At 42.2% G+C, this 10943-nt stretch overlaps 1 protein-coding gene across 3 annotated transcripts; it reads right to left on the reverse strand.

Moving 5' to 3' along the window:
- Positions 1-749: 749 nt before the first annotated feature.
- Positions 750-9325, reverse strand: LOC133909262 (uncharacterized). Of its 3 annotated transcripts, XM_062351620.1 has the most exons (18): positions 9035-9325; positions 7482-8439; positions 6522-6647; positions 5447-5492; positions 5176-5339; positions 4954-5071; positions 4757-4839; positions 4608-4667; positions 4093-4338; positions 3556-3652; positions 3357-3407; positions 3202-3282; positions 2795-2866; positions 2611-2673; positions 2091-2237; positions 1640-1697; positions 1492-1544; positions 750-1138 (listed from the first exon to the last, which is right to left on the reverse strand). In XM_062351620.1, the coding sequence occupies exons 3-18, from the start codon at positions 6533-6535 to the stop codon at positions 1055-1057; spliced, it is 1437 nt and encodes a 478-aa protein (XP_062207604.1). In that variant the 5' UTR covers positions 6536-6647; positions 7482-8439; positions 9035-9325; the 3' UTR covers positions 750-1054. The 3 variants fall into 3 exon arrangements, with proteins under 3 accessions (XP_062207604.1, XP_062207613.1, XP_062207597.1); XM_062351629.1 differs by lacking the exon at positions 6522-6647 and having other exon boundaries at positions 9035-9324; XM_062351613.1 differs by lacking the exons at positions 6522-6647; positions 7482-8439.
- Positions 9326-10943: the final 1618 nt, after the last annotated feature.

The following is a 10943-nucleotide window of genomic DNA, read 5'->3' on the forward strand; positions in this document are numbered from 1 at the left end:
CAGCAGGCGACACGACAGTTTGCCTACGCAGAATTGACCGGTGCTGTCATAGGAGAAGAGCTCTTAAAAGTGAAATCAGTATAAGCTCTTTCAAACATCCGTTTGCATTTTCAACTCTTTCAGTTTGCAAGTCAAGCGTAGTTTGATTGGTACGACTCTCGTCGGGCGTACTCAGATGTGCGTATGCTATGGTGCTACCCCTTCACGACACATCTCAAGCTATCATGGTGGCACCGGTAGGGCCTAAAAAAGTGATTTTATAGAAATAAATTTTTAAAATAAACTAAATGTTGAGAGTTGGAAAAACAAACTTACTTTATTCACTTTCCTCATATAATCATTTCCTTTATAGAGTTTATCCTTAAAAATTCATTTTCAAACACAAAATCATTTTCTTTGAAGGATCACTTTTTATTGAAAATTTAAATCAGAAAATCTCTACCAAACATACTTGTAGTACATCAGTTCAGTTGGGCGGCAGCGTTCCTCCGGAAACTTTGAACGAGAGGACATACCCAGGATATGCTCGTTAGAACTTAACGTTTTATTTTACTGCACACAAAAGCAGAGAAAATTCAACTTGAATTGTAATAAGATGTGCAGTGAGGGCCAACTGAGCAAGCTAGCTAGCTAGCTGACTTTCCATCTCAAGTAATACTGTTGGGCCTGCTGTTCTACCCAGGGAAGTATTTGCGTCAGGAAGTAATGCCATGAGCACCAACAGATCAAACAACTGAAGACACTGGAAGTAAAGCTATGCTATAAACTATAATAATATAATTGAATTGATTTCCAATGAATAGCTACGGGCTCTAAGCCCGGCCAATATTTGCCCGCGCAAAGTTACCATTGTATATCAGTCAAGGGCCTCACGACCGTTTACTCCTAATCTTCTCGAACAAAATTCCTATGTTTCCTAAATAATATCCGGCAGCTTAGTGGTTTATTTTGGTCCTCGGTTTAAGGCATTTGAACACCGCAATGCACTGTCATTAGTCCTGCACAACTTCAGAGCTTCAGGCGGAAAGAATATGGCAAGGATGTGGAAGTGAGCTTATTTGCAACTGTCGACTTGGGAAAATTGTCCCTCAAAGCTACTTGTAAGCTTCTCTACAGCCGCTTCTACCCTCTGGTTATCCTGAAATTAATAAAAAAAGGTACTGCGTGAAGTCAATCATAGAAGTAGAAAGCAATGCATTGATGTAAACTAAGCTGCTCCTTTTTGCGCTACTAGAAAGTTCGAATGTACTTCTGTGTTCATAAGCTGATGTTCAAAATTTGATTTGGAGAAAAGGGCGTAACAGTTTACATTACTGCAATGCTATTTCTAGGAGAGCTCAAAAAGCGCAGTAACCAAATTCCTCCTTAGCGAGTGGTAGCGCACAAATGGAGTTGCAAATACACTAATATTTATGATATTTAGTGTTTTTAGACCAATATTTAGTGGTTTTAAAGTAGTCATCTGTACTCTCAAAATAATTCATCATTTACCTTTCCGGTAAGATTCACAACCAAAGGCCCAGTTCTAGATATCCGATGAGACCCTGCATGAAATATAAATCATCATGCGTCATCAAGTGGACCAAGGGCACATAAGCTGGAAAAAAAGGTGATCCTTAGATCCACACACGCATCATACCGATGTAAACATCAGAAAACTCTAAGCACAGTTTTGCAAGGACCGGAGCAATTTTAACCTGAATAAACATGCAGCAAGTAAGTTCACATTAGATAAATAGTGAACCAATAATGTATCTCTCGAAGAAAACCTCGAAGGATAATATTTGGAAGAAAATAATGAGAATGGTTAGAACACAAATATAATTCATGAATCATGACTATGATATTTATCCAATTAGCCAGTATTCTGTTGTAAACCCTAGGAAGGTACCATCTGGGAAAATAGGGTCATCCCCAAAGGGTAAATGAACATAATTTGGAAGAACAAACAGATTTAGGCATGAACATAATGTTCGATCAAAATCAGGATATACACAAATTAACTATAAAGGACATGTAATTTTTTCTACTTTAAATGTTGAGAAGTGAAATTACTTAAAGGATAAATCCATTATGACAGGGAAACATACATCTGAAAGCGTAGTGCTGAGATGCTTTGACACAAAGGGTTTTGCCCGCACTAAACCACTCTCCTGGGTGTCTAGAAGACAATCCCATTCGGTGTCTAGTTCATCCACATTGGTTGCAGCAAGAGTGATGACATTTCTGCATTTGATCTGCATAAGAAATAATATCTATAAGGCAACTGACTAAAAAATATATTTTAAAAGTCGCAAGGTGAGAATGCTTCACGTATATCAGTATGCATTTTCTTAGCACTTGCTAATTAAATGGCAGACTCTACATTCTCGCCTACCCATTAAACTTTCTAGATAAGAATGGATATCATTATATATATATATATATATATATATATATATATATATATATATATATATATATATATATATGCACTTTACCACTACTGGCTCAGAATTATATTATAGCATTGCCCTATGCTAGATTCTGAAACCTAGGTCCCTAGGAAATCCAAGGAGAATCACCAAATATGTAACTTCAGGACAGATGTATCAAAACAACAGGACATACCAATGGTAATGATAGTGTTTTGTGATGCAATAATTCAGTAATACCTTCTGGCAACAAAGCCATCTGGAAAAGAAACAGAAAGGAGTTAAGTGATAAGATTGCACTTTGCACTTTGCTAGAATAAGCGGTGCATGGCTGCACACCAATATACATTCACAAGATTTACATTTGAAGTCCAGATTACCTCATTTCGATCACCAGTGTAATTGTTTCCCATGAGTTGACTAAGATAATCCTCAAACTCTTCATCAGGAGCCTATGCTAATTCAAAGCACAGATAAGTTGATACTAGGAAATGACATTTTATCAAGTAAAAATTCATGCAATAACCATTTGATGCATGACAACAATTTATGGTTACGCAATTGAGAATGTTTAACATTTCATAATGCAGTCACAACATGCTTTCTTGTGACAATAATAGTGCAACCGTATAGATTAACGCGCAAGCTTTCTTGGTTATTGAATAAAAAAAATGCAGAAAACACACCAAAGAATTGTAGAACAATGAGAATTTATACAGAAAAGGTCAGAAATGAAGGAATACTACAAGAAGTTGTTTTTGCAGCAAGAAAATTTTAATGAACGCACCAGACGAACTCCAAATGCTTTTGCAACACCAGCCAAAGAAACATCTGAATGTAGAGGCCCAAGTCCTCCAAAAATAAACACCTTAAATACAACATTAATCTCATTACACAACTAACTTGAAAGCTTCATACAATGAAAAGCCTGTAGATACTAACCAAGTCATCTGTAGACTTAAAACGTTCAACTTCTTCAGCAACAGAATCAATCTGCACGGCCATCACAGGTATGTTCTGTTAGACTTCATGCCCGGAAAATAACACAACAGTGGCAATTGCAGCAATCTATTTGTGGCAATGTGAGCTGCCACATAAAATAGTAGGAAATACTACAATTCCAATATGTGAACTGTCTTACTTCATTGCGACCAACTGCTACATGAGAAACCCGCCAGCCTATTGCATGAAGCTTCTTGCATAAGGATGCCCCTAATTTATCCTCAGCTGAGCCAAACCTGAAGCATCAAAATGGATAGATATCTATTAACTGTATAAAATAAAGGTCATTAAGGAGAAAATTTCAGCAAAGAAACCCAGGTCCGACTACCAATCAAGGATAATCAATGGATTTTCAATAAATGTGACAAATGAAATAGCAACATGAAGTTCTCTGGCATTATTAAATAAATCCAATAATACAATGTATATCTGGATTTCGGAACGGTTGGCTACACTTTTCTTGTTTGCTCTGCAGTGTCCATACTACCGATGATATAATTCAAGCATTCATCCAAAAAGCAATGCCAAAAATGGAAAGAACTTACAGAAATGTGGCATAAACTCTAGAAAGATAGATCATCTGGTTTCCGTTGCTACCAAGAAAAAAAAACTCCAAGTGCAAGAACCTTGATCATAACAAAATTAGCCATTGTGATAAGTAGAAGAAATTACTCACAATATTTCGTCACCGACTACAATGATTGAAGCTGAGCGTGAGATCATCTGTTCTGCCTCAGTATTGTTCATGCCATTGCTTGCAACATAATTCATTTCTATTTTATGATTAGTCTTTTTTGTTCTACCAGCCCTTTCAAGCCTTCCGTCTGACAGCATATATGCTGGTCTAAAGCTTGCCCTGGTCGATGAATCACTAAGAAGCGCATTTGGAACAGTATCATGTATGCTCCCAATGGAAGTATACCTGAAATCAGGGCAAGTAAATGAAAGATGTAAGTTATATTGCAAATTTCATATGAAAAATCAGAATACTTGTGCAGCGGCTTAAATTACAAGGTGGCTTCATCCAAAGAAAGAGGAAACACATCCTTTTTAGATGACATTTTTCTAAATCAACAGCACGGTAAAGTGTGTTTAATGCTAAAGGTATCAAGAAACCTAACATCTATAAAAGGTATGCATACAAGCAATTGCATATTTGAAGTTCTGAACATAAGAAAAAAAAGAGCCTACCCTTGATCATAAAGGCTGCAGTATTTGACCTTACATGTTAAGAGAAACGACCAAACATCCCTGTCACGAAAAGATAATGCTCATTAGCACCTGAATTAGCAGACTAGAAAAGGGAAGGTTTGACTGATTTACATGATCAGAAGAAAAACCTGTATGACCAATCCAAGATAGGATTCACCCTCATAAAAGGAGGCCAGCCAGGTGAACTAGGAGAAAACTGTTCTTGACCAACCTACAATTTCAAAATTGTAGTTACTCAGAGGTCTGTAGAGATACCAAAAAGTATTGCACACAATAGGTATATGGGATTGTGAAGAACAACTTAGCAACTGAACAAGAGAATCACCGCATTTGGATCACCAATTCTTGTGCCAATGAAAATTGCTTTAGTAGGCTTCTCTTTCAGTAGGCCTTCTAGGCCAGACTTGAAATCTGATTGGATAGTTTCCAGTGGCAACCCGTAACTGTGGAGTGAGGAGAAAGATAGAAAAAGGAGTATTCAATTTGGCTTCTCACAAGTAGAAAATAGCTGAAGGAAACAACTAAACAAATCTTAGCCAGCTCTTACGTTGCAACGGTCTCATAAGTGAATGAATTGATTTCAGGGAAAGCACAAGGACTCTCAAAATAGATCGTACGCACTGGACAGTTTTTAACAGCATCCATTTGGGCTACATCACCAGAATCCTTTTTGTAAAGGTAGTAACCAGCCCGGAGTAAATGCAGGAGCACCTATCGATACATAACATTCAGTATCGTGTCAAACTTATCAAGAGATATTAATTGGCACTAAACATAGAAACAATATGATGAGAAAAAGAGAACATAAAGATATTTACAGTTGAATCCTTCCCACCATTAAAGCTGAAGGCAACTTCCTCAAACCTGCAAAGTGAAACTTAATGAGATTTGGACAGCAACGGTATTCACGTAATATTGGCATTCAACCCACCACCAACATCAAACATTAGACACATGAAACCTTTTAAGAAAACACAGAAAGGAATCGAAGGATTATAAAGTATCTTCTGAAGAAAAAAAAACTATCATTGTACATTTTGAGGACATCTACCTTGTATGCGTGTACCCTATTTGCGATGCAGAGCAGAATGAAAAGCAGAGTTCCCACAGATTTAATGCAGATTTAATTAGATGGAGTTTTCGAAGGAGATTCTATACAAGGATGACAGCTTCAGGTAAAGATTAAATCATAGACATGCATCATGGTTGAAACTTCCTTTGAAAATTAAAATTTTCTTATGGTATCTGGGAAGAGGGATCATCTTGACCAAGGATAACTTGGCAAAAAGAAATTGGAATGGCAGTCAAAAGTGTTGCTTTTGTAATAACAATGAAAATATTCAACACCTTTTCTTTGTTTGCAACTTTGCTAGAGCAGTTTGGCATATAGTCTAAATTTCTCTAGGCATTAATCCACCGAGGAGTTTTTCTCATATGATAGGGGATTGGCTTTTGGGTGTGGGAGGTAAGCAAATGAAAAAGATTTTGGTTGGGGTGGCCACTCTATGCTGGACTATATGGCCATACCAAAATGACATTACTTTCGACAAACAGAAACATACAACTTTCATGCAGGTTATCTTTAGGGGAGCTTATTGGCTAAGACATTGGGTGTTGCTGCAGGAGGAGGAAGAAAGGGAGCCGGCATACATGACCTGCCGAGCTTTGGAGGTGGTTGCCATGGAATTCTTTGCCAAGCATGGGTGGCGGTTTAGTAATAGGTTATGTGTTGCTTGAGATGCCAAACATCATATGGCTTGCTATATTATTGCTTTGAGACTACAGCCTTGAACTGAAATGATGTAATAAGGGACAAGGCTGTATGCATCGCATGATGCCAAAGGCCGGAACAGTTTTTTCCAAAAAATAGACATGCATCATGGGTTTTCTTACCCTGTAAGGTGCATATTGACTTGATCGCAGTTCCTCTTAGTAACTTCAATGAACTACAAAACTATTCACAGCTTAACGCCTTGTAAAAGTAATCTGTAAGCAGTTTGCTCCTGACTGGCCTAAGAACTGTTGTGTTAAAGTACATTTTAGCAACATTCCGATTAAATTGATTCCGAATTTACATGAATATATAAAAGCATAACTGCCAACATATATCATATAGGTAAGCATGAGCATTTCAAAAGCATATATGAAAGCACATAAGCTACTCATGGATACAAATGAATCAAGATTGATAGTTGACAAAGAGAGGCAATATAACACATGAACAATTGTTAAAACAAAGTTATGGCTCTCAGAGCGAGTTGCCGAATTAACGGCCATCCTACACATAATAAGATGTTACCGATCAGTGTATCAAGTCACCTCTAGAGCTAGGCCGAGCTACCCTAGTTTCTGATCAAGTGAACAACTCTGAAAAATATAAAGCACAGTACCAATCGGCCTCTATGGATTACAGAGAGAGAGCTGAACACAGAGGACAGCAGGGCACCCAAGCCCACCAGGATCAGGTAGCAACAAAGACAGCCGAAAGCAACAGATCAATACAAGGTGCCACAAGGTGGCACCAGATCAAGAGAAATATTCAAGGGCGCCCTTGCCAACAGGAATAGAGAACTTCAAGTGCTCTCCAGAGTCACTGAGCCAACACAGAGCCACTGAACAGAGGGCGTCAAAAGACACACCACATTGGACACACAGCTGATCAACAGAGATTCCACTAGATCAATAACCGGCTACTACGGCCCAACTTAAGAGCACAATTGACACACTAAACGTACTTAGCTCGCATTCATCACAGAGTAGAATATTGCCAATTCTAGCATGCATATACAATGAACTTAATTCAGAATCAAAATTGCACGCTAGAATGTAAAGGAGGGATTAGAACGAGCTTACTGTCCAGCAGGATGAAGATGGCAAGGCACGCGAACGCGTTGTCCCAGAAAACTGAGATTCCCCCTCTATGCCGAGGACAACTGGGAATAGCTTTCGGAGATACAATGCCACAGAGCCGGCTGCGAGGCACACCACAGCCGACACCCGAGAAGCAGAGAAAACCACAACAGCAAGAATCCAACACCGGGCCAAGGTGAAGAAGCCGAACACTGCAAGCTATGGCGTGCACGAAGGCACAGCCCAGAAACCACCAAGCCGACAACACCACGGATCTCCTCGCGCACACGCGCAGCCGGCAACCGAACCGCCGAGCACCGAACAGGCAGAAGGCGCAGCGTCAAATCCCGCACGAGGCCGGCGAGAGAGAGCCGACGGGAACTCGACCAAAGACGAGCTCTACCGCGTCGGTCGACGCCCCACCGGAAGAAGCCGGCACAGCCTCGCGCGAGAGAGAGATAGAGAGAGAACCGTGGCCGTGAGAGCAAGTGGAGAGCAGCTAGCAGAATAGACTAGGGAGGAGCTCAGGTGAGTTCACCTGCATTTGAAGGGAGAGGAAGAGACCCGGCATCCATCCCACGACGCCACAACGGCGCACTGACTCTGTCGGGCGGCGAACGGGCGACCGAGAAGGGCGGAGCCCCCCACGTGCCCCTGTGGCGGCCACCGCCAGACCCCAGGGCATGGGCACCCTTTTAGGTTAGGCAACCGGCCGGGTGGGCTGCTTGGCCTTTGAGCCTAGAAGCGGCCCACTCGGTCTGGCCTCATCCTTTTTTTTTCTTTTTAAAGAATTTGCTCAATTCAAATTTGACTCCAACTCAAATTCAAATTTTAAAGGAAAAACCCCTTCAAATTCCAACAAGAACAGCCAACAAAACCTGTCTAAACTGCAACAAGAGCAATGTACATACTTTCAGCTGCTTCAGAACGCGGATTAAAGGCATCCACTCCAACCAGTGATCTAAGGCAATAGACAAAATAGTTTGAGACTGAGGACTCGAACTGAAAGCTGATCACTAAAAAATTAATATTAGTAACTAAAACTTGCTGGTCTGCCAGCCAAATTAGATCGTCTTAAAATCCCAGTAGATGTATGCTGCTGTAAAGCTTAGACACACAATTGTCCAACAGATGCCACAGACGTAACCGCCGCCCCAAAGATACAATTGCGTTACAGCAGGGCAAGCATAAGCGCACACACAGTGACGCGGAGACAGGCTGCACGCTGGAACCGAAGAGCTGCAGCGCCACGCAGTTTGAGATCTACTCCACCAGCACGCGTCAACTTGATTTTCCCACAGACATATCCCCCCGCCACTTCCCCAAACTCAAGCGTATCACTCCGCTGGGTCAACCAAACAACAAACACAGCCACGGCGCCTCGCAGCTAAACCCCGGCCCGATCGCATGCGCGGCGCGGCGAGCGCCCCCACCCCGAATCTGAAGCTTCCCACTGGACGGATCATCGCGGAACCAGCACAACGCTATCCCCGCCGCCGCAAATCCAATCCGCCCGCCCCGTCTCGGGTGAAGAATAAGGGGGAGGGAGATCTTACGGGTAGAGCGCGAAGGCCCGCTGGACGACGTAGACGGCGTTGCCGTACTTGGTGCGCAGCCGGAGGTCGCTGCACCCGCGCACCGCCTCGTCGATCTCCATCCTCCTCCGGCGACGCGAGATGGGTTCGGAGCGAGAGCGGGAGCGGTAGAGGAGTGGAGGGAGGCGTGACTCGGCTGCCTTGCTTAGTGAGGGAGGAGGTGCGGAGGTGGAGAGAAATGGAAAGGGATCAAGCGAGTCGAATGGGAGGGAGGGAGGGAGGAAGGCTCACCACCAAGGCTGCTGCGCCTGCGTGGATAGACTGCCACATTTCGGATGCGTTTTATGCGTTGGATCTTTTTCCGCCCTCCAGGTATATCTAAAGTTTTTTTTCCCCTTCCGATATACGGTACTGCTCCCGGTGCCGTAGACCTGGTGCGGCGCTGACGTGGTAGACCCGAGTCCTACGACGGCATAAACAATGTTACGTGTTTACAGTTAGATGTTTAAGAAAAAAGTTAAGCATCTATATATAATTATAATTTTTAATATAAACAGTTGTTGCATGTGCTTAAACATGAGTAGCTAACTTGTTAGCACTTACTTAAACAACGTTGCTTAAGTAAGCATTTTCTTTCCGTCTAAACACCTGTACCATTGCGGCTGAGAAAAAAACCTAATTTTTTTTTAATCATCTCTTTTAAACACTCCATTGTATATATGCTCTGAGTGACCCCAGTGGCCAGTGCCTGTTAGTGCTACATGCGGCAAGGCAGCAGCCAGTGTTGTGTTAACGTGGCGGTCCGAGTCGTAGAGATGACAGAGGTTTTAATAGTAATATGATACAATTTTTTAATAATATTATTTTCTTGGAAAATTATAAAAATATAGTCAATTTAAAAAAATTACAAGAATAGATATCTATCGGTATGCGAAATGTCGACTAGTGATCTGTCGGCACTTTGAGTGCCGACTTTTTACGTGGCTGTGGGTCCAAGGACTTGCCGACAAGTGGTGGGCCCAGTGAAAAGGGTGCCACGTAGGTTGTTTACGGTGCAAAGGGACGATGATGCGTCATTACTTGTCAGTATAAGAAATACCGACATGTGCCACATTAGATCTATTGGCACGCGGAGTGTCGATATGCTTATTTATATTCTTCGATCACCGATTTCTTTCCCACACACGACCATTGCAACAGAGAGGCGTGTCAAAGTATTGAGTAAGAGGGCATCCTGGCTAACAAGCATCACGTAGGATGTAGCGTCCGGCGGGAGATATTTCCTGAACCCTGACCCATCGTGAGACCACCACTTGGCTCGCACGACCAACACGAGGCTTGCACGACTAGCCTCCTTGCAATTTAATGTGATCTGTGACCAGCCCTTATTGGTCGCGGGGCATTTATACCTAACCTGTTTAGTTGCATTTATTGATATCTATTCAAGTGTTTTCCTGCCTGAGGTTCCTCCTCCAGCGAACGAAGTCGTGGGCGACGCAAATGGGCAATGCCCCGTCCCATAGCATTAATTGCTACAAAGTGGGTTGTTGCGGACCAACTTAGCACCACGCAATAGATAGGGCATGGTCTGCAGAACGACTAGGCAAGTTGACGAGTTTGCAGGTGGACTCATGAAAGGCTGGGACGGAACAGTTTAGCAATGAGCTTGCGACGCAAGGCGAGGGGACAGGTAGGGCTACCGAGGTAAGGTAAGAGTGGAGGCGTCCAAGAGGATGGGACGGGCCCTGCAGTACCACCGACGCAAGGTGTGACACGCATGCTCCGTGTGATGAGGGCTTGAGAAAAGTACATCTAGCTATGTATGGGTCAGCTAAAAAAGGCTCACTTGTAAGTTCTCCTTCTCTTGTATATAAAAAGGAGAATGAGTCTAGCAAAGGGGGACTCATTTGTAACCAGTTCACAAACATTG

This window comes from Phragmites australis, chromosome 1 (genome assembly GCF_958298935.1).
Source record: "Phragmites australis chromosome 1, lpPhrAust1.1, whole genome shotgun sequence".
Taxonomy (NCBI): Eukaryota; Viridiplantae; Streptophyta; class Magnoliopsida; order Poales; family Poaceae; genus Phragmites; species Phragmites australis.

Bases quoted from the DNA above. Each gene is read 5' to 3' on its own strand.
- LOC133909262 (XM_062351613.1), bottom strand. From the start codon at position 9,135: ATGGAGATCGACGAGGCGGTGCGCGGGTGCAGCGACCTCCGGCTGCGC. The intron at 5,493-9,034 runs GTAAGATCTCCC...TTCACTTTGCAG, and splicing joins CGGGCCTTCGCGCTCTACCC to GTTTGAGGAAGTTGCCTTCA. The intron at 5,340-5,446 runs GTAAATATCTTT...ATGTATCGATAG, and splicing joins ATGGTGGGAAGGATTCAACT to GTGCTCCTGCATTTACTCCG.